The sequence below is a fragment of the Syngnathus leptorhynchus genome, chromosome 5 (assembly GCF_054491065.1).
Source record: "Syngnathus leptorhynchus isolate UIUO chromosome 5, UIUO_Slep, whole genome shotgun sequence".
In the NCBI taxonomy this organism is placed as follows: domain Eukaryota; kingdom Metazoa; phylum Chordata; class Actinopteri; order Syngnathiformes; family Syngnathidae; genus Syngnathus; species Syngnathus leptorhynchus.
This window is the reverse complement of record NC_141199.1, coordinates 8904893-8928568: the sequence shown is the minus strand read 5'-3', so window position 1 is coordinate 8928568 and position 23676 is coordinate 8904893. Positions and strand designations below refer to the sequence as shown.

Sequence of the window (23676 nt, the reverse complement as noted above, 5' to 3'; positions counted from 1 at the left end):
TTTTTTTTTTCCATTGACTGGGACCTGCTGTTACCCACAATGTTGAGTCAGTACACCCTGGACTCCATCTGAAAGTTTGCTTTTGTTTTTTTCCAAATATATTTAAATGCTAATACATCCCCTTAAATTGTTGTGCATTGACCTTTCTGATCTTCGAGGATGCCTTAGAAGACTTTACAAGTGGGGTACATATGTTACAAGTTCACTTTACAGTCAATATTTGAACACCTCTGTTGAGCTGCCTGAGGTATTGTTAAAAAAAAAAAAAAAAAGATGATTTTCTTTTTAACCATGAAAAGTCATTTGCATGCTGTCACATGCATGTCAATTTTTACAAACCCTCCAAAATTCTTAAGAAAACACTGATAAAGAGTCACCATATTTCCCCTTCAGTCGTGGAAGTGTAGAAAATAATTCCAGATGAAAGTGGAAAAGGGCTCTCTGCAATTTGAAAATGCAGGAAAAATATCTTTGTGTCTATGCCTAGGTGATGAAAGTGAAACAGCAGTCACCTTCTGGTACCAAACTCCCAGCATTCAATCCCACCCTGCCTCCAGCTGCCATCACAGATTCTGCTGCTTGCTAACCCACACATGGTTTGCTTCTGGCATCAATCTTCAGCCATTATGATATATATGAACAATCCTTGAAATATCGGGAAGTGCATTTAAATGAGATTGTTCTTATTTTTACAGAACGAATATAAACATATATATATATATATATATATATATATATATATATATATATATACACACACATACATATATATATAGCTCATATTCTCATGAGTGTTTAAATCATATGTGCAGTTACACAGCAACACACTTGGGCACTCACAGGCAAGTTATGCTGTCCAGTATATCAATGTTTGCACCTGTACTTCCTCTTTACAAATGTTGACATTTGGATTTTTATTTCACATCTTCTGATTCACAAAATTGGTACAATATTAGAGTTCACTTGAGATTTATTTGATTGTACATGCCATTTTACATTTACTTCATTTTTTGCACATGAAATTTCCTTTTGACAGGCATTAACTGATTTTGCTGACTTTGATATTTCACTGACCCCAAAAAGAACACCACTGACATCTGATCAGATTCTACCACATGTGCCTAAGATTGATACAGCTATTTAAATAAAGAATGGTACTGAAAGCACACTGGTTACTTGTGATTCTTGACTACTGTTAAAATTGGCCAACGAAAGGTCTGAAATTGGTTTGTTATTTTTGCAACAATTTTGTGCAAAAAAAAAGTTATTTAAACATTGCATAGGCACATGTAAAAAAAAATGTTTTACACCAAATTTGGCATCCAAAGAAGTACTGACCTCACCTGGACATTGTCCCAAACCCAAACAGTCCTACTATTATTCTGAGGCCCAACAAGAGCAGAATTCCAGTTATCCCTAAAGAGTAAAAACACAACAGTGTGTGCAAAGCTTGTTTCAAAATCATATTATACAAATAATGTCGTCTACAAAAACTGACCATTAAAACTGGAATGCACTGATGATACAGATGAAAATGATACAGTCCATGATAAGTACACAACACAGTCATGTTTACTGTGATCAAGTTACTGTCCAAGTTTAAAAAGTAAAAAAAAATAAATAAATGAAAAACCCACACACTAAAAGGTAAATAGTAAATACAGCCGTACACAATTTTTTTTATAAAAATAGAATGTAAAAGCTGGTAATAAGTGGTGTACAAACTGTTACGACGAGATACATTTATGGAATATTCAAAAGATAGCTCTTGACCGCAGCCCGGTGGTTGAGGGTAACTGCTACAATTACTACATAGGTCAAAATGATTATGGGGGCTGCGGGGTGACAACTTTAAAAACTCCACTTTATACAACAGGTAGTGCTTTTTCCAAAAAGTCAAAGTATGATCCCTGAGGTTTGAAGTTATTTTCCCTTTTCAAGTGTCCTCTGAGCTAAATGTATTTCAATTAGAACATTATTATTATTATTACTGGAGTTTATAAGTGGTAGAATTTGCATGGAGTGGTATAAATATATATATTTTTAGATTTCACTTTGGTCTGGTAGGTGCTCAATACAAACTTAGAACAAATAATCCAAACCATTTCACTACTACAGCATTTGGCTCACGACCAGTCCAGGGTGCCCCCCGCTTCTTGCTCAATGTCAGCTCACTCGTGACCCTAATGAGGACAAGTGGTCTAGAAAATGAATGAATGTAGATAATTACTACTAGAGGGGAGAAGGGCCGTAAGGAGGCGGGTTAAACGGGTGAGGGGGATTCCCCACAAAGGCCATTAACGGAGGCTGTGGTGATGGAGCAAACTGCATGAGAGGCTGCAACCCAACAGGCAGCACGGATGGAGGAGGAGGAGGAGGCTGTGCAAACTGACCCTGAAGATGACTCGAGTGATCCATCCCTGTACCGCTAGCAGATGGGGCTCCGCTCAGGTTGCGGCTGCCACTGTAGCCCTGGTACTCATCCGAACTGTGACCCGTCCTGCTCCGGTCGCTATACAAGGATGAGGAGGTGTCATCGTTGCGGCTGCTGCTTCCCTCACCGGAAGGCATGCGACGCTGACACTCATTGTGGTACATCATGTTGGGATTGTTGGAGGTGCTGCCACGGTAACGCATTCTGCCACCTGTGACCAAAAAACAGGAAAGGGTCAGAGTTTCCAACTTGCTGACGACTGAACATGGGGGTACCCGGATAATGGCATCCAAATGTGGGGAGAACATCCAGAAACCACACTGGAAAGCAGGAGCCCGGATTACAGAATGTGCCTTGGGTCAATTAAGTTCGGTAAACACTGCAGTAAGTCAACCTTTCTCGATGACAAGTTTCTGGCGATATTTACCACTTCCTCTTCCGTGGCTTGAATCCACCATCTGAAGCAGCTTAGGGTTGATGGCCTGATTGGCCTCCTGCAAAACTCGGACAAGGTCGCGAGCCTGCCGCGCATTCCCAGGAGTGAAGAAGGTGTAGGCAGTGCCTTTGTTGGTACTGCGGGCCGTACGTCCAATACGGTGGACGTAATCTTCAGAGGAATTTGGATAGTCAAAGTTGATGACGAACTTGATATCTTCAACATCTTTCGAAGAAGAAATATGTTTTAGAGACTGGCAGATGACTTTATCATCATCAGAAGAAATCCTCAATTTAAATATTCAAAAGTTGATGGTTACATGTTTGTGGATATTTTGCATCAGATTTAGAGCACAGTTATGGATGAACTTACCTCATAAAATAAATTGTGTATAATCAATTACAATCTAGAAATAATTCATGGGTGTAGTGCATTAATCATATAACTATATCCCGCTGGCCATTCTCCAAATGTGAGACTAACAGGGTTTTTAAAAAAAAAAAGAAAGGCTCATAATAGAAAAATGTACACCGAAAAAAACCCCTGAAAAAAGTATTTTCATCCTTTGTCAAACATATTGTTATCCTTAAGTAGACATGATTGTAACGTTGCTCCTATAATAATAATTCAAATCTATTACAATAAAACAAACAGTGAAATCATTTAAATATGATCATAATGAGAATACAATATATATGACTGTTGTGTGAACTGCTCATTTCTGAGCTGTAAGAATGTGGAATACACTTATTATACAATAGTTGGGGAAGCCCCGATCGCAACAATCCAACTCTTATCACCTATTGTTGCTTTGATGCGAAACATTAGGAATCGGGTACCACTTTGATTTTCACGTACAAGACGCCAGCAAAACACTCATTTGCCAGAACATTTCATCAGAATGCTCTTCACTGTCTGTTTCTCATTACAGAGGACGTGGGGCTCTGACCGTACTGCTGTGTCTGATCAGTAGAAGTCTCCCCTCCATCATGACCGAGAGACTATTTTATCAAAACATAGCCAACATATTCATTCAACTACTATAGAAGGCGGACGGAGGTCGTAGCTCACGGCGAGGTTAAGAAAAAGGGCCGGTGCGGTACTTACCCCCTTTGTGTGGTGATCAGTCCTGGTTCAGAGGGAGGGGCTGAGGGTGAGGGAGACCGGATTCTTCCCTCACCTTCTGCACACACCAGCAACGTCAGACGGGAGCAGAACCCACACTTACGTAGGTTCTGTTGCTCTCTCGCCACATTGCAGGACCCTCCTCGGGCCCTGGCCAGGACTGGATCCAGACGAGCCCATCTAACACGCTCACTGTCTGTCTGCTTTTTTTTTGGATGGGGTGAGGGGGGGGGGGGGGTCGCAGAGCAGACAAACAGGCATCTCCGGCAGCTCCAATGACAGGCTCGTTGGATTCGCACACTGACAGTATGGGGCTGGGGGGTCTATATTACCCGTGGGAGGAACAGTGGCTTTAACGTCTCAAAAACTAACCAAACATCTACTTTTTTTACCGGGACTGAGCGTGCAGCGGCAGCAGCAGCGGAGACTGTTATAGCTGCCGCATGCTGCCAAATCCTGAGAGGAGAAGAAGGGACAAAAAGGAAGAAAAATAGAATAATGGGAATTTGGACAAGTCACAAAATCCTTCACATGTAGACACCCTTCTAACATGTTATTGTCATCAAAGATCCCCACATCATTTTCTTCCTATTTGTCATTTCACATTTAAAACATGCAATAAAGTGACACCACACATACAGTCTGTATGAGTGAGGAATGTTTATCGCTGTGGCGTGTCTACTTAACACGGACACTCCATTTCGTTCAGGCAGCATGCCAAAGAGCACCGTTTGAAGGGTGTATTGAAGCTATAGCAACAAGAAACAGACCAGTGGACCAGAAAGCCAGCAGTCTCCTTATTGGACACCACATGGACAAGCCTCAGGCTATCAGGCTCTAACACGTGGCGAACCTCCTAATGGTGCCTATCAATCATTCCAATATAAACTCATTCTTAAATAAAGAGGAATCGATTGACATAGTGGAAAATAACCCGAATTATAATAGGAGAGAAATTCATAGAGTTGAGTTGCCGATCAAAAGTAATACAAGAATGTAACTATTGTTAGAGCTGCTTATTTATTCCACTGTTTATTTAGTGAGTGGGTGGGTAAGTATGGGAAGTGTGTAGGGGACGGTCGTTGGAAAATTTATTTCTGACAACTTTGTGTGCATGTGAATTCAAGTCAATTCTAAAATAACCACAGAGGTGAGAGATTATTTACAAATGTGAGAGGACATACCCAGACCACGAGAGGCGACATCTGTGGCAATCAGAATAGAAGCTTTCCCGCTTCGGAATTCTGTCGAAATTGAGAACCAATTCACCAACTGCCACCAACGTTCTAATAAGTGATGTCGTGTTTGTCCAACCTGTGAGCACCCAGTCTCTTTCTGGTTGGCTCTTGTCACCGTGGATACACATGGCTGGCCACCTAGTGTGGGAAACAGAAGCAGTATGTTTACCTAGCAGGCTCGGTTTGACATCACCAAGGTAAAGAGCGGTCAGAGTGCTCACCCATCCCTTCGCATCCTTCTTGTCAGATCATCACAGCGTTTCTTGGTCTCCACAAAGATGATGGTTTTGTTCTCCTTTTCTGCCATAATCTCTTCCATAAGCTGCAAAAGTCTACACATAAAAAAAATGGGCATGTTTTAACACGAATCGTTTTCTTGCTCATTGTTAGACGATGCAAACCTGATCCCTTAAATTACTGCTGACACTCATTTGGCGTTTTTTTAAAAACCTTGTATTATAGAGAATGAATGATGCGCACAAAAAAAATGTCCTTAACCAAAAACTCAAAAAGAATGCATAAAATCAAGCGCACCCCTACAAAAAAAAAAAGATTTTCTCCACTTCCTTACTTGTGGTCCTTTTCGCTGTCCATGCAGACATCGACAATTTGCAGGATGTTGTGGTTGGCACTGAGCTCAAGGGCTCCAACATTTATTTGAATATAGTCCCTCAAAAAGTCTTCAGCGAGTTGACGGACATCTTTGGGCCACGTTGCACTCCACATGAGGGTTTGTCTGTCAGGCTTGAGAACAGAACAGAGGAAGATAAAAGATTAGTGAAACACATCTAAAATGTATCGATGAGAGCAAATAATCTTCCTCCTACCCTGATTTGGTCAACTATCTTGCGAATCTGTGGTTCGAATCCCATATCCAACATGCGGTCAGCTTCGTCCAGCACGAGGTATGTGCAGCGACTCAGGTTAGTCTTCCCTGACTCTAAGAAGTCAATCAAGCGACCAGGCGTGGCGATGCAGATCTCAACACCTAAAAGAAGAACATAAACTAAAAGTAAAAATGTTCTCTTTCAAATCAACAAACATCATGAACTAAAATGTTGAATCCAAACTTGTCACATCATGCTTCCATGGTCATCTAACAGCATACCCACCCCTCTCTAGCTCTCGGAGCTGCGGTCCTTTGGGTGCTCCACCATAAACACAAGTGCTTTTGATTCGGGAAGATTTGCCATAGTCAGAAGCTACTTGTTGAACCTGCTGAGCCAGCTCTCTGGTCGGGGCAAGGACCAAACACTATTAGGAGAGACTTGGTTACAGACTGAACAATAAAGAAGCACAGCAGACGAAAATGTGGAGCAAATAATTTTTTTTCTTTAAATGCAGAGCCCTAGCACAAATAGGGCTGTGCCATATTAACGGTATTTTGCCAATGATGTTCACAGACATAAGCCATTTTAGCACATTTTTTATGGATGAAACTAACTTCATATATGGACAATTTAAATGCAAAACCCAAATGTGGTGGATTAGGTTTGATCTGCGAGGTCCGCTATATTTGTTACACAAGGAGCCTAGGAACTTACAATAGGACCATCTCCTCTCTCCAGATAGGGTTGATGATTAATGTGCACAATTGATGGAAGGAGATACTACAAATAAAAAAAAAGAGAAAGGCAAGCGTGGTGTCAGAAACCGCATTAAATTGAGCACAACTTGAAATCAAACGGTAGTTGTAAAAGTATTTGGGAAGTTGAGTTGACAGCAATATTATTGAATATATAAATGTAAACCCATGACTATGTTATCATTTCGTAATTATTAAACAAAATGGTTGCATTCATCCTTACAGCAAGAGTCTTTCCAGAGCCGGTTTGCGCGATCCCCACCATGTCCTTGCCACTCAGTGCCAAAGGGAAGCCCTGAGCCTGAATCGACGTGGGCTCCGTGAAGTTCTGCTGCATGAGGACATCCATCACATATTCTAATGAAACAATAAGATAGCAATGTTAGTAGATTAATTTCTATGATTTGCAAACAAAGGTTTAGATGTTTACATCTGGTGTACTCACGTGGAAACTGTGCCTGTTGAAAAGTCATTACAGGCTTAGGACAGTCAGAGCCTTGGATGGTGATCTCTCTCTTTCTACGAAACTCTTCAACTTCATACTGGTGAAGGAAAAAACGGGATATGACTTTCACAAGATTTAATTTTCTATCGCACGCCATTTCAATAAAGCATGTAAGGGCAGTTATAATGAATTTGTCAAAGATTATGTCGAGTTTAATCAAATAAAGATGTGTACCTGACTCAAGCGCTGAACTTCTGGGTGCTCAGCATAGAAGTTCTTCTCAAACTTTGGCAACTCATCCAGGTTCCACCTCTTCTTGCGGAGTCGGTCGCCAAGATTCCCAGTCTTCATGGGTGGGGGGCCATAACTGCGACCACCCATTGACCCATAACGAGACCTATGAGATTACACATGAGTAGCACTGCAGGATCAGCCATAGAGCATACAGCTACAATGTCAAGTGGTAACATCTTAATAGCCATATTTATTATTATTCATTGCCTGGAATTTTAAAAGCTGCATGGGGCATTTGATTGTTTTGATTCTACAAATTAGTAAGGCCACCATGAAAAACAATAATTAGTGAAGTAATAACCTGTGTCATAAGTTTACTATGAATAAAGTTGAGAAAATTAAGTTGTGTAATTTAGGGATGGAAATGTATGTATATAAAAAAAATATATATATAATATTGTAGTTCCATTTCAGGCCAGCAGATGACAGGAGTTAAATGTCTCAACTCAAGACTACAACCATTAAAAAACAAACAAACAGATGAGTTCGAGCATTACTGGCTAATGTCATTGTTTATACATTTGCTGCATGCTTTGATTGATTTATTGATTATTTCCCCAGAATGAAAACGACTTTGCGTTAGGTTATACGACTTTTGATCTAACATCTAATCTAAAAAAAATTTTACGCGTTTCTCAACGATAATATTTAACTTGGTACTGCCGCGACTGAGACCAAACAACAACAATGAATGCATCAGATCACATTTAAGCACGATGAAATACCCGTCTCGTCCACGGTCCCTGTAGTCATAGGAAGAACCCCGCCTCATAGTTCCAAAAAACAACAGTACCTACGTGGAGCCTAGGCTAGTTATACGACTATTTTTTGCACCTAAATCTATAACAGAATCACGCTTATTTGACAGTAAACAAGAGAGAATAACAATTGCACACAATTAATACACTTTATGACTAAAATTACGATTAAAAATAGCCTAAGTTTTGACGCGTCACGACGACGTGGAGTCGCAATTTATCTCTCTCTACACACGCTCTATTTTCCCCGCCCACTTTTGAAGCGTACGAACAACTAGTCATACAGCGTAACTCCAGAATTGGATAGATGGCTGCGTAAAAAAATATTTACGTAATAATCATAGTGAATCTATTTCTTTTCACTAGAGAGCAATCTTTACTAGAGGGTAATCTTACCAAAATTGTCACTGTGAGCGATTCAATTAAACCGTAGAAGAAGAATCTGACAGGAAAAAGGAAGTTGTCAGTTCTCGACGTCACAGTTAGATATTAAGATATGTAGTCGCTGACTGGGAAAGTAGAATGTTGATTTGTTGATTTTAGGGACATGCCTTTGTTCATTCAAAATATACGAGTGGATCGTATAACCTCAACGGCAGAACTCTTCGACAAATATCCTCATTTACAGGTCGGTAGCTGTCACCACTGTTTCCTACCATAACATCTCTTTGGTAGACAAGTTACCTGTAGTGATACATTTATTGATTCAACTTACTTCACCCCATTATTTATCATATGATTGAATATATTCAATATTTCTATTATTAGATAACAATCATGGAAAAAAAAACATCTCAACGGAGTTTGGTGATTTAGATTATTTGGATGATTTGTCTCTTTGTTTTGTAATATTTGTATCTATATTACATGATGAACTTACTATATTAATTATAAAGGGTTAATGTAGGGCTTGGTGTGTTGTACTTAATCATATCCGTTTTTCATGCAACAGGAAAATGCTAAAGCCTTTCGTTCCCAGCCACTCACTGATGTTGACCCCAAGTGCCTCCTGTACGTCCAACAGAGAGAGTTTGCTGCAACGACGCCAGCAGATAGTAAGGAAACAAATATTACTCTTGAAATTGATTTAATATACAACATTATCTATGAATGCTTTTACGAGAGACTGATAAGAGCTACCCAACAACAACACATCAATTATGAGGAAACTTTCTTAAAACATCAGTACTGATAAAAAATAAAAATAAAAAGCTCATGAGTTTAGCACGTATGATAGATAGAAATCATCTCACCAGAAATGGCTTCAGTGTAATGTTGAGTGCCACCACTACACACGTGGACAAAGTAGCCTGACTCCATAACAGCAGCCCAAATAAAATTTTGGATTTCACCTAACACTTGAGTGTTTCCTGCTATGCCAGATAATGTTTCAGTGATTGGATCTGAGGACGCCACCACCTGCCATTTGGTTGTGCTGCGGCATACAGGTAAAACCTGTGTACTGGATTTCTCACTTGTATCCTTTTTAGGCTGCATCTGATTTGAAAGTGTGTTTCTCATTGTTAGGAAGTGGAGCTGCCTGCCTTGCACACTGTGATGGATCCAACACTTACGACGAAGTGCCCCTTCTTATCAAATCGGTGACATCACTGAATACCTGCTGTCATGAGGGCAGGTATGAAAGGACCAATGCAGTACAATTTGTCATTTATTTACTTAACACCCTAATTCCTCCAAGTAGACTTGAACTCCATCTTATTGGTGGATTTGAGGACGAGGAAATGACATCCCATGAGCTCAGCCTTAACATACTGGGTATTGTCACATTTTTATTTTTTCACCTGCCCTGCTAAACAAGAAGACAATCGTGCTGAACTTTTCATTTTTACAGCCGCCTTCCAGCAACTGCCAGATGATATCCATCTGCAAACATGTTGCATCACAGGTAACCTAATTTGACTTGTACATCTTTATTGACAAATGTCATCATTGTCTCTCATCTCTTCTTCTCTGCCCTCCCTCTACCAGAAATGAACGACGTAGTCGTCAATGCTGTTCATAGACCTGCAGTTTATGGTGTTGGTATGTATTTGTTATCTAGAAAGTGATGCTGTTTTAAATGCATGCTGCTACTTCATTTGTTTTTTTTTGCTCTTGTATGTTTAAGGTATAAATGTGAAAACAGGAAAAGTGTTCCCTGCAAATTTTCCTTATAAAGGACCAGCAGAGGACCTGCGCTCAGCACGTACCTTCACAGGGGGACAGGTACTCGTGACATATCAATCAGCATGTGTAGAGGAATAAACCAACTCAGGAAACCATTAGATATTGGCAGAGTTTGGAAATTTACTCGTGTGGTGAATGACAATTTTAAATCCCACGTCGGCAGCAGCATTCACATCTTGCTTTTTACATCTAGACGTACTAGCACTTTGTGTCCCCAGTCAGGCACTCTAATTTTAGTGCTCTCTGAATTTCTGAACAGCAAAATCGAGCAATGCAATACATTTTCAAACGGTCACACTTGAACCACTGATCGCTCTAGTGCAATTTTCAAATTCGCCCATTATATGTTAAGTATTTGTTTTGTTCTCAGTTAAAAATAAGACTGTTTTGCTTCCAAGAACATCTGTATCAGGTTTTTGTTCATGTACAGATGATGGAAATTTATGACCCTAGTCGAGGACTTGTGAAAGTCGGCCCTTGCAAATGGTCCCCTAATATGGATTTTTCCTTTTGGTTGTCACAAGATGATGCCATCATTTTAAAGGTAAACTAATTAATAGCTCTTATGATTATCTTACCAATGGTGTGTCTTGTGGACGCGTCCCCGTGTTTATATTAAGTGTTGAATGTTTGTGTCTTAACTAGTACTTGTCCACATCGCCAAAGGCTGAGCCACCACACTTTGTCCGCCTCATGAAATCCACCATCCAGTTCATCCTAAAGCACCCAAACTCTGATGGTCTCTTCCCTGGGGGTCAGCCACAGCTCTTCCACAGGAATGAAAGTGGCGACTGGGAGAGGGTTGACTGTTGACTTTTGCTGGATTTTTTTTTTTTTGACCATCCAATCACTATCTAATTTTTTTCACTGTGTCTTAAAATGTTACATTAAGTCTATTGAGTAGCTATCATGACTCATCTGGCCGGCCCAGTAGAGAAGAAGACACAAATTGCATGTGAGCTGATGTCAAACATTGAACGTTTCATCTCCTTCAGTATTGTGTAAATCTCCAGCTCTGCCTCATAATTTTGCTTTTGATGCACATTGGTGAAACTATATTGTCTTCGTTTCAATTAAAATTATTTTACTGGCCAGTGCAGATTTTTATTTTTATGTTTGAGCTATGAAAGCTTCCACGATAATTGATTTTACACAATGTGTTGTCATTTATTGCTATGATGGTTCAGAAAAAAAAATCACCTGTCGCTGAACCTTACCCTTAACTAATAAGATTTGCTAGAGAAAAAAAATACAGCTGTGTATCAGTGCAAAAATTCAGTTGGAAAAGTTTACTTGAATCTCTGATTTAAAAAAATGACCAGTGTAATATATAAAAAAAAAGGTTTATCATTGAACATGTAAATGCAATAATATAACTTACTGCCAACCTCCCAGTACCTACTTACAACTTACAATACATATTATTTAGAATCAATAGTTATCCCTGACAAGCTGTAAGTGGTGAAAAAGCTTCTGCAATATGACTCTAACTTCTGTTAGTGCTGTGGTGATATAAAAAAAGAAACATCATTTCTCATGCACAATATTAACCTAACAAGCGCCAGATTGACACATTACTCACTCCGTGGAGTTCTCGTGTTATTTGTGGACTCAAATACCGCGAGAATTATGCTTGCATGCAAGGTTAGCATAATGTCATATCTAAAATTTAAAAGAAATATGTATGGTGGAATACTAATTCAATTCAATTTGGATATCTACTCCGGGGTGAGTTTGTAGTCTGTCAAACCTGTTACATTTTCTATTTTAAAGCAGTTTCATTCTCTGACCCAGCATCCATGGGTTTATTTAACCCCGCCCAAAAGATAAGCAAGCCAATCAAAATAGAATATGGGCCGGAGCACGCAATGTGGACGCCCCTCAAGTGCCGACCTCCATCCCGAATGCCGACTCCAGACGCGGAATATCGAACCAGGCTGCTAGATCTGTGCAAGGTTCAATGAGCAAAACGTGCCGTTTGTCATCAAGGCTTAAGATTTATCCAGATGCATACTATAATTTACTATTTGTTCGTATTGTGATTGTTTTCCATCGAAATATTCTGTTATTTCGATGCCTGGAAGCTATTGGGTAGATATGACGCACGTCATTTGACTTGTCATGACTGAATTGCAATAAGTGAATATATTGTACAGTATATGCATTTTGAAGAAAGTAATCTCCCTCCACTATGTAATTTATTGTTTAGCAGTTCCTGCAGTTGTCAAATAGCACCGTGTGGTATTCCCTTAAGGCTCTGATCATGATAAAGGTGTTTATTAAACATGTCCGTCGCTTTCCCTGGGTCACCAATGTTACGTTGTACGGTTGCCTGTTCGCCGGAGGGGACTTTGTTCATCAGTGGTTTTCTCAACGGGACAAAATGGATTGGATCCAAACGCGGAATGTCGCCGTGATCGCGTTCAGCTTCCATGGCAACTTCAATTTCTTCTGGATGCGCTTTTTGGAGCGCACATTCCCAGGGTATTCCGCTGGGATGGTGATGAAGAAGCTGTTCCTGGATCAGACCACTGCTGCGCCTTTGGCCAACAGCGCCTTCTACATAGGTCAGTTCAGTTAATAAATGGCTAACTTGCAACCGGACTAGTTATTTACTGCTTTCAACACGATTTCAATCAGCCCTAAATCTGTCCCGAGTTCTAGGCTAAAGGTCAACAATTGTTCTGAGACTTGACTTTCTCCACTGGAAACCATTCACATTTCCCCATATTTTGTTAAAGCCTTCTTCCAAAATGTGTTTCTACCCTATACAAGCTACAATGGTTGTGATGATGTGTTTCTAGGTCAAAAATAATTATATAGACATGAAAGAACAAAAGTGTGAGAACACTACAGACAGCAAGTTTGGTGCGGAGGGCAAATGGGAACAATTTTGCCTTTGTCTCCTTGTGTCATTATTTACTGCTGTTCCACAATTTGCCTTAAAGGACACCGGTCCGAGCAGTTCTCCCAAATTGTCAAAGATGTTCATGAGAATTTTACCCAAGTATGTATATTGTGTAAAATAACATGTATTATTATGAGCATGTGTTCCATTATCAGTCTGATTGACCAGTGCCCTTTTCAACAGGTGTTAGTTTCTTAGAGGGTAAAGAGGATGTCATGGAGGACTGGAGGAACAAATTCCTGAACACTTACAAGGTGAGTAAAACAAACTAGAAGGGTTATATTCATCCAGTTTGTGATGAAATCGCCGCTGGTTGCATTATAGAAAATATCGAGATCTGACATACTCAGTGATGTCACACTTGTCTTGAACATTAAGACTGAGAAACAGAGTGGAACAGAATCATTCCGGTGACTTAACACTAGAAAAAAACTTCTTCACTAATATTAGAACATCTCTTAAATAATCACATGTAAATTATGTTGGCCATAATATAAGCATAATAACTCAACCTTTAATGAAGGACATGTATGGGCAGTTGCAAAATCGAAATCATATTTTTCAATTTGTTGACAAAATGTTTTCATTTCATTTCATCTCTTAAATTATTTTGACTTCACATCTGTCAAGATTCTGTGTTGAGTTTTAACTAAAAAAAAAAAGAATGTCTCTCTTTGCCTTTTGGTAAATATTCCTGCTTCATCATATCTTATTTCTCTTTTCAGACTGGGTTAATGTTCTGGCCCTTCATGCAGGTAAATATTGAATCTCCTATTTAAGGGATAGAATCTCACCTTTGGCCATTGCTGGCAATATATGACTAAGAAAAGTGAATGTTTCAGTCAATGAACAATGATATCCTTTTACCATTTCATATTAACATTGGTACAGTCACAGTATTTTCAAACTGGAGGAAGAGCCTTAGGACGAGGGGTGTGCGGGGCTACCATCAACACATTTCATGAAGAATTTATGCTCCGTGCAGACCAAAAGCATGCTTAGTGTTGCCGGCAGCATGTTTCCATAAAGTGTATGCTAGTTAATGTGTGCTCAGGCGCAGTTGCATGACCGTCAGCACGTTCGAAGCGTTTGAGGTCATATATAATTCATTCTCTATAAGGGGGTTGCTGCAAAAAGAGTTTGGCTACCACTGGACTAGAACATCTTTAAGGTATTCTTAGTAAATAAATTCAACCAGTGAAAAAAAGGGTATCCTCATTACAATCCCTTCAGGGGTCATTCAAGAGTTTGAATTATTTATTTATTTTCTAACTAAAACCATGTTTGTATGTAATAATGCAGCAGTAGAAAAAAAAATGCACAAATGTGTTTGTCTCCCACAGTTTCTAAATTTTACCTTGGTCCCTCCGTACGTGCGGACAACCTTCAGTGGCTGCTGTGCCTTCCTTTGGGCCACTTTCTTGTGTTTCTCACGTCAGAGTGGCGACGGCACCGCTGGTGCTGCCTTGGAGTGGATGTTCCCCTCCAAAGAGGACGAAGCAGAGCAGACAGGCCAGGTGAAAAGTGAAGGACTTGCTTCTCGAGAGCAAGTGGAAAATCCATCATCCAAACATAAGTGAATTACACGGAACAAGAAGGCGGGAGTCCTTAGATGGAGAGAGCAGCTCATGACAACAATTCTTCTCGACCACAAAACAAGCTGATGACCTGACCCTCTTTTCTTGTCCTAGCAGCTGACGTTGGGATAGAAACATTCATTTGTTAAGCGACTTGAAATGAAAACTTGGAAAAGTAAAATTGTTGGTGCTAATATCACTTTGCAATAGAGCTACTACTGCCTCCATAGTAGCAGTGCTGATCATCCTGATTTAAAAACACAAAGACATTATATGGGAGTGCTTCATTGTAATTCACAATCTGAGTTCAGTATAGATTAGACGCAAACACTTTAGATCCTCTTATAATTGGAGATATGGTTGTGTTCAAATTAATCATTTAAATAAACTCTTATTAAATGGGAGTCAGCACTATAGGGTTATAAACATTTGCAATCTTTCATTGGAAGCAGTCTTTCAAATGTCTTTTTTAAATTCCATTTTTAGAACGTTTATTATTATTAATGTGCACACAAAGTCGTCCACCAACTTGAATTTGCAAAAAATGATGCTTCTTTCTGCACTACATGAATGCAATGCACTAGTTCCTCATTTAACCTCATTTTCATGTGCATTTGAAGGAGCATACCTCCACACTGTTTTCATCGCATGCTGTTATTTTGACACTGAGACATCATTTGTACAAACAGCACGGACTACTATTCATGTAAACTAGAACCTTTTTGAGTCTAACTTTTAAATCAAACCCTTGACCAAAGACAGTTTTTTGGGCAAGAACTCGGGTGTGAGTGTTGCAGTCCTTTCATTACAATTTAATGATGTGATTACTTATACTTGATTTGTGTCATTGGCATAAAGGAAAACCTGTAATGGCAATGTTAATTGATTATGTTAAATGTTGATGTTAATTTCATTCGAAAAAATAATCCTGTGCTATTTCACACGTTTCAACTGAGCTGGAATTTACATTTTTGTAGTATTTACAAATAGATTTGTTGTGTGCTAATATAAAAAAAATATTGAATTCTTTGTTTGAATAACTGTTTAGTACTGGGTTGAGTCAAACTACATGCTGCATTGATTGTGGTACCACAAAGATGATTTTTGATCAGCAATGTGATCTATTATGACATTTGGCACTACTTAAGTTATTGTGACTGTAATGGAAAAATAATATATATTGATGAATAAATACAAACATATTAAGGTACTACTGTGTATCATGTCCTTACAGTACCGATGTACCTATGATTGTATGATGCCAAACACACACACACACACACACACACACACACACACACACACACACACACACACACACACACACACACAATTGACAATTCAGAGCTTTCAATCAGCCAAACATGCATGCTTTTGGAATGAAGAATGAAGTTCTAGTATATCTGTAGAACAGCCACAAACTGCCCACCAATGCCTCACAGGAAGCCTGACCTTCGAGGCGGATGTGCCATCCAGTGCGACTCGTCTTTTGAGTTTTTGGAACCTGAGAGCTCCACTTGGGGATACTGAATAATGCAAATGGATATCGGGTTGATAAGTCAGAAACAATACAACAACAAAATCAAATAATTCATGATTAATTCATATGAAGACATGTATCATGTTAATGATTTAACAAGGTAGGAAACAATCATCATTATCAATAAACGACAAATAAAGATTCGTATGAATTCATTTTTAAATGACATTCACAATGTCCCATCACTGAATTAGCATGCCCCGGAGGCAATGCTCTTATGCTCATGACTACCATGTTGGTGACCCCTACTTGAAAAGATTTTCTACATCAACCAAGCCAAAGTCTTGAATGACGAAAATGAAGTAAAACACATTTAAAAGAAAAGCTGCTCCTTGCAATTATAGTATATGAGTATACAATGTGAAATAGTTGGCTTCATTATAGCCAGTAAAAACACTCAGTTGATTTGAAGAATGAATAGTGCCATCACGCATTGTTCTTTACAGTCGTTGGAAAAATAAATAAATAAATAAATAAATAAATAAATAAATAAATAAATAAATAAAGTTGTTAAACCGTTACGGCTGATGTTTTTGTGGCGAATATTATTTTGCTTTGGATTCGGTAATAATTAATTTGATATTTGCATATAGCACTATGATAAAGCTGCTGTTGTTTTTAAAAGTCGGCAATATATGGAAAAAGTTGATTTGAGAGTCATCTCGGAGCCTCTGGGTGTCTCCCCGCTTTTTAATTCCTCGTCATCACTGCGCATGCGCCCTGCATCTTCTCCATCCGCACGTCGGGGAACAGAAGAACCCGAATAAAGATGCTCGGGGTCTCATGCTCAGCCGGTTGAAAACTTGGCTCTAGCGGGGCATTGGACTAGCGCAAGACGAGCACATTTAAAATCGGGCAGTCATCCGGGCCAATATGGAAATGAAGAAGTCTTTTTCAGACACGGAGCGGGCACTCAGGAGCTACGGCGCCGTGTCGCAAACGGCGTGGACGACGGACAAAGGTGAGCAGCATTCCGGTGAAAGTAGTGGAGGTCGATGTGCAGCCACGCTGAGCTCAAGTCCGATCTGTGGCTAGAAGACAACGTTACTGCGTTGTTGTTCAAAGATGCATTTTGCATGCCTGATTTAAAGGCCCATTCATTCGCCGTTATGCTGTCATGCGCAATTTGGGACGTTCACATTTCTTGGTATAGTTCCCAGAACGTACAGGATTTGACATTTTAAAAAAAAAACCCTGAGTATGTTTCAAGATTGAAGCTTAACAGTGTTTAAAAAAAGGACAACTAAAAAAAGAAAACATAAAAATGTAGTTTAGATTTTCACATCAACTAGTTTAACACAGTAAAATTTGGGGGTTTGATTCATATTAACTTAAAATGTATTGAATAGTTTAGAAAGCATGGTAGCCTACCAGTGGACACAAAATAAATTCATATTTTTCATGAATGTATGCTGAACATGCATGATTAAGATTTTTGTTTTTACTTATATATCCAGATTAATGAAGTGCAAAACTCAAAAAGGTAAAGAATATAGGGTACCACGGGATCACTGTTTAAATCGTCTTTTTCATCCAACTAAATATAAACTGCACATATTCAACACACAATATAAAAAAAATAAATACTACTTTGCAATGGGCTATGTGTATAAATAATGCTAGTAACTAACTTGGGACAATCGTTTCTGACCTATATATCCTGGTCACATTAGAATTATTTCCAGCGCATTACCATTTTGTTTCCTAAACCCGAATGACGCAAGTTGATGACATACACTTCAATATTTCCGACCGAGGACAAGTCCTCATGAGGGAACACGGCGTGAATTTGAGAAAAGGGTAGAAAGAAAAATATAAAAGCTCGTTTTCTTCTCTGTGTACAAGGAGAAGGGGGGAGAGAGAGAGAGAGAGAGAGAGAGAGAGAGAGAGAGAGAGAGAGAGAGAGAGAGAGAGAGAGAGAGAGAGAGAGAGCGGAGTGTGTACATTGTGACTGCAGGATGTGTCATCGGCTAGATGTCATTCAGATGCTGACATTCACCTGTTGTGCGGCCCCCCCGCATGCTGCCAACCTCATTAAATGATAATCCTTGGATACAATGAAGTGGCTGTTTGTTTCATGAATTCAGTGGGATGTCTTCATTAAGAGAAATAACAGCGATTGAGATTCCCGTGCTGTTGTGAACTTTGTTTTATTGTTCATCTCAAAAGTGGTGACATTGGTCCTTACTTGGCGTTTTTGAGCTATTTGTCGAGGAGGCCTGCAGTCATCCATTCAGCTCAGTGTGCAAAAAAAATGTGGAAATAAAAGATAAGCTTAAAAGCAGTCAGGTTTGATTTGCATCGCAGTGCGAGCCACCGTTGAAACTTTGATCTGCTTTCAATACGCAGTTCTCCTTCTCTGTTTAATGCTTGTGTTTGCTTGCGTGCTTGTGGTGAGTCAGCTTCATGCTCACTGATTGCGGTTTGGCTCTCTGCAGGAGCTCCAGCTGTCTCACCACACTAATGTGGTTCACCAGAAAACATCTCGGATTGCTCATCCTCAACAAATTTCTTTGTTTTCTTTTTTTGCTCTTTGACTCACAATGGAATGATTTAGGATACAAACACATATTAGGGGTAGAAACCAATGTTATTTTGACTTCTAGTTAATTCAATATTTTTGTTGGCGGTCAAACTTTTTATTTTTATTTATTTGAGATGGCCACACAACATTGGACAAAAACCAAATGCAGTTTTTAGTCTTTCAAAATTTTTCAACACCTGTCTATAGGAGAATTTAAAATATCAGAAGTTCATAGCATTATAAATAAACAAATAAATACATAAATACATAAATAAATGAAAATACAGGACAATTTCAGGCATAAGCAGGTTTGTTTGTGTGATAAAGTGCTCAGTGTCCCAATAGAAGTCAATAGAGGCTCTTCAGTATGTTTCTTGTTTCCCAGGTCACTGTGATGTTTCCATGGCCGAGAGCACCATGTGTCCAGAGGAGATTGAGGTGGAGATGGCTCGGATCCAGCGTCTTAGGGAGGTTCTAGTGCGTCGGGAATCTGAGCTACGCTTCATGTAAGTTGCAAAATGTTTTGGAAAACCAGATCGGTGGGGTGGTCATGGCGAAGATCATCTCATCACGCACGGAAAGGTCACAAGAATGCCAACAGTTGTCCTCGGCTGCTAGACAAGGCCGTTTAACTTTGTGCCACTCATTTTTACACAGATTATCAGAGGTGAGCAGTTAAACCATCAGAAGCACAGACCTACATTTACAGCTTGTTTATTCCACAAAATTCTCTAAAAAATAAAGATGCAGCAGCAGCAGTGATTTAGGCAAATAGATATACCTCACGAGAAATATTTGATTGAAATGTTTTTTTCAATTGATTAGATAAGTATTGATTCTGAGCTACTCCAGTTATACAGTTGTGAGCTGTTATATTGCGGTTTTGTAGTGTTGGTGGTTTTAACGAGTAGGATGTGCTAGTGGTGGCAATAAGTGGATTAAATGGCCTAAGTTCTCACCATGTACCAAATGCACTGCCTCCCACTATTGATTATAAAGTCCTGTAATGAATTTACTGCTTCCTCATTGACATTAGCTTCAAGGATTACAGTTAGGCCTATAGATGGACCAATCTCAACCCTTTCATCTACCCGCTTTGATTATTTGCTTCATAGTATTGTTATCGCATAGCAGCTGCATTGTTTCCTTGTTCCACTCACTCTCCATTTTTTTTGCGCATTTTAAAATACAGATCACACGCACACACAAAAAGGCCCTTAACCTGAGATACATCACTCGGACAAAAATCAACACACAAAAAATGAGAAATGTCATTGTTGTATTATCATATTGTTTTTCTTCAATCCCCCCCGCCATATTGGGTACACCAAAAAAATAACGACACAAAAACGTTGAAATAATAGACATGTATGATATGATTGACGATGTATATGAAATATTTGATATTAACTCGGAAATTGCATGGGAAGTATTGAAGATCTCGGAGGGACTTTGGGGAGAGTTCAAGTCGGCGGAAAGGACTCATTAGGCTCTTGCTGTTCGGTTTAGCTCCTATCCACCATCCTGTGTTGGATTGAAACGTGCAAACACGTGGACGTGTGGAAAACTAGCGGTCGGAGAACAGACGCTTCTGGAATTCACTGATAGCACAGAGAATTCTACACCAGGCTAGGAGAGAGAGAGAGGGAGGCTGCGAATAGAGCAGCATGGGGAAACGTTGAGAGAAGAGGAGGAGGGAGGGTGGTGGTGGGGGTGGGGGGGCTGTGCATGAGTCATCAGGCTGATGTATCGCTAGGAGAATTAAATGTGTGGCATCCATCACAGACAGAAGAGTGTGGAGGAATGGGCGGGGGTGGCTGACGGGGGGGCATGCTGAGGCCCTGAGACGTCAGCACCGTGTCACATGCGCTGACGCCGTGACATCTGCATGACAAGCTCAATAGGCATAAATTTACGGGTCATGTCAATCTGACAAGTCTCGCCATTATTTAGACAAGCTAAAGTAACTAAACACTCACTGTGTCTATAAGAAGGAAATGTACTTGGAGGTAGGCGTTTTAACACATTAGTTGGAGTAAAATCATTTAAGAGAGCTATCGCCATCTATTACTTTCGCTAATAATTTGCCCTAACTCGAAAAATATGGAGTGATCCTTTTTTTTTTTCATATGATGCCCTTTTTATCCCAACCTGCATTTTAATCCTAATAAATACATAAAATATTTGGTAAGAGAAATTTCTCTGTACTGGGGAAAACATCCAAATTTAGCCAATTTTTTTTTTTTTTGCGTGCATTGCATTTAAAATATCTATATTTGATCTTTAGTGTGATGAAACCATTAAATGTCTTCTTTTTTTTTTTTTGTAGGATGGACGACATCCAGCTGTGCAAAGACATCATGAGTTTAAAGCAACAGTTGAGGCAGATTGTTGCAGTACCAGGTACAGCTCAAATCCACACCTTTTTTTTTTCCGTGTGATACAGATTGGACAAGAATGACAGCTTTTTTTGCGTCACAATGATATATAAATAGGACAAACACACGATTGGATGTGAGTGATGTGAACATCTTACGACACCAAAGCGCAACTTGAGCTGCTTGGTGTTGATTGCGCCGCTGCCGGTGAATCCAACCCAAATTAGACATCAGTTGCTTCACACTCATGGCGCCAACAACCACACCTATATGATCTAACAAGATCTAATAAAAAACCTGTGGCAAAAGTTCTTCTTTTGCAATGAACATATCCAGACTGGAATGAATAAAACTTTCACAGGTGCTTATTATCTTAAGTTATAGACCTGAATACCAAAAGCCGTTAATATTCTAGTTGATTTGTTTTGCTTAGAAAGGCAACAATTGATTTAAAATTTGTCTCTTGATCTGTATAAATAACACTACTACAGTTACATAACCAAATAGCTCTTCAATCGCCACATCCTGAGTTGTTCTGGCAGCCAATTTTCTTTGCTTGTTATTTGAGCCATAATGAGCCGGCAAGAAAAGAAATCAGGTCGGTGTCAATTTCAACGACACACAGACATGCAGAGTCACATGCTCACATTATTGTGTCAGTGAAAGGTATTTGTTTCTGTACCTGAGGTTTAAGTTAATTATTTCACTTGTATATAAGTCACATACTAGTAACTCATGCATACTTTATGCATTGAGATCATTAACCCAGCTTTCCTCTGGCACCCAGCCACTTAATGATTGTTCTACCCGCTCGGGATAAGTGAGTGTGGCTTACTATTTATTCCACAGTGATCTAGGAGGCCAATTCTGCTTGATAAAAAAAAAAAAAATGCTGAATAATCGGAGCGATATTTGTTTTGTGATTCTTTTTGTTGGGCCACAATTTGCAATGATGTTTGTCTCCTTTTTCTTTAGAGAAAGATAAAAGCAAGAAAGACAAACAAGAGGAAGAGGAACTGATCCTAAAGATCCATAAACTCGTGCAGAAGAGGGATTTTTTGGTGGATGACGCAGAGGTGGAGAGATTAAGGTAAATCTACCTTGATGAAGGGAAATGTAAGCATGCTTGTGCATTTTAAATTAAAATGACTTTGACTCAGGGAGCAGGAGGAGGACAAGGAAATGGCTGAGTTCCTCAGGCTGAAACTGATGCCACTGGAAAACAAGCTCAAAGTCAAACAAAGTGAGTAAAAATATCATTCGAACAAACAAATCTTAAAAAAACAACAACACACTCTTAAACCTTTGTCTTCCATCGCATATTCAAAACATTAAGGCCCTCCAAAGCCCAAAAGACAAGTCGTGGAGCCACCGCCCAACAAACCCTTCATCACTCAATCAGGTGTGGCCATCATTAAGGATTGTTGCGGCGCCACACAGTGTTCCATCATGTAAATGACAGAAGCCTCCATCCTGTTTACGTTCCACTTTAAGGTCCAAAAGTTTGCAATGCAAATGTCAAGGAGGGTAGGGTTTGTGTTGGGTAGTTCATCGGGTACAGTATACCATACAGTCATCCTTTGCATATTCACGGATCAATACACACAAAACCACCTATAAAATAATTGCTTGTGGAATCAATCCTCAGCTATTTGCTTAAAAAAAAAAAAAAAAAAATTCACAATTTTGTCCTCTTTCATGGATGAGGTCGTTATAAATGCCACAATTACCTTGAACTTTCTTGACACACTTTACTTGCAGTAAATGACTGTTACATTGGCAACAGAACACTTAGATTTAAATTGAAAAGGAAATAATTATTCTTGAACACTATTGACTCCCACTTGTAGCAGTTTACCCAAAACTGGAAGTCATGTTTACGTATGCTTCAATACAATTCAGATATATATGAAGCGGGGTCATTATTTTCTTTGTGCACGCCAAACAGGTCACACCATCTTCATCATCATCATAAAATTATTGATTATGATAACATTATATTGTCAGCTATCCTGATCATTGTTGCAAACAGGATCCAGAGTTGTGTTTTAAGAATGAACATTACATATATAATGCAATCTTTTTGTAAATACCCACATTTCCATGTATGCTTGAGTGCATTATAAACATTTGCAAAAGCATTTGTCACCTTTCTCTTCCTTATAATGATTATCTGTAGTGCTGGTGAATTTATTAAGTTCCTAATGTTCACAATGTAACAGATATGCAGAAAATAAGCTGAAATGA

The 23676-nt window shown here is 39.3% G+C and overlaps 4 protein-coding genes across 6 annotated transcripts; 3 read left to right on the top strand and 1 right to left on the bottom strand.

Moving 5' to 3' along the window:
* Positions 1-878: 878 nt before the first annotated feature.
* LOC147056722 (putative ATP-dependent RNA helicase DDX17) lies at positions 879-8709 on the bottom strand. Its single transcript, XM_085911030.1, has 13 exons — positions 8283-8709; positions 7498-7660; positions 7264-7360; positions 7042-7175; positions 6778-6843; positions 6346-6487; positions 6061-6221; positions 5805-5977; positions 5455-5565; positions 5310-5371; positions 5180-5239; positions 2862-3095; positions 879-2645 (listed from the first exon to the last, which is right to left on the bottom strand). The coding sequence occupies exons 1-13, from the start codon at positions 8327-8329 to the stop codon at positions 2233-2235; spliced, it is 1863 nt and encodes a 620-aa protein (XP_085767156.1). The 5' UTR covers positions 8330-8709; the 3' UTR covers positions 879-2232.
* ntan1 (N-terminal asparagine amidase) lies at positions 8578-11589 on the top strand. 2 transcript variants are annotated; one of them, XM_085911031.1, is made up of 10 exons: positions 8611-8943; positions 9268-9370; positions 9698-9763; positions 9843-9951; positions 10018-10091; positions 10168-10221; positions 10305-10358; positions 10444-10541; positions 10933-11046; positions 11148-11589. In XM_085911031.1, the coding sequence occupies exons 1-10, from the start codon at positions 8863-8865 to the stop codon at positions 11313-11315; spliced, it is 921 nt and encodes a 306-aa protein (XP_085767157.1). In that variant the 5' UTR covers positions 8611-8862; the 3' UTR covers positions 11316-11589. The 2 variants fall into 2 exon arrangements, with proteins under 2 accessions (XP_085767158.1, XP_085767157.1); XM_085911032.1 differs by lacking the exon at positions 10933-11046 and having other exon boundaries at positions 8578-8943.
* An 818-nt stretch (positions 11590-12407) lies between these two features.
* On the top strand, positions 12408-16189 carry LOC147056720 (mpv17-like protein). Of its 2 annotated transcripts, none has more exons than XM_085911034.1 (4): positions 12408-13069; positions 13594-13664; positions 14136-14165; positions 14850-16189. In XM_085911034.1, exons 1-4 carry the CDS (start codon positions 12766-12768, stop codon positions 14988-14990), a joined length of 546 nt encoding a protein of 181 aa, XP_085767160.1. In that variant the 5' UTR covers positions 12408-12765; the 3' UTR covers positions 14991-16189. The 2 variants fall into 2 exon arrangements, with proteins under 2 accessions (XP_085767160.1, XP_085767159.1); XM_085911033.1 differs by having other exon boundaries at positions 14754-16189.
* A 1133-nt stretch (positions 16190-17322) lies between these two features.
* Positions 17323-23164, top strand: bmerb1 (bMERB domain containing 1). Its single transcript, XM_085911036.1, has 6 exons — positions 17323-17488; positions 19437-19557; positions 21381-21454; positions 22405-22519; positions 22590-22672; positions 22766-23164. The coding sequence occupies exons 1-6, from the start codon at positions 17401-17403 to the stop codon at positions 22882-22884; spliced, it is 600 nt and encodes a 199-aa protein (XP_085767162.1). The 5' UTR covers positions 17323-17400; the 3' UTR covers positions 22885-23164.
* Positions 23165-23676: the final 512 nt, after the last annotated feature.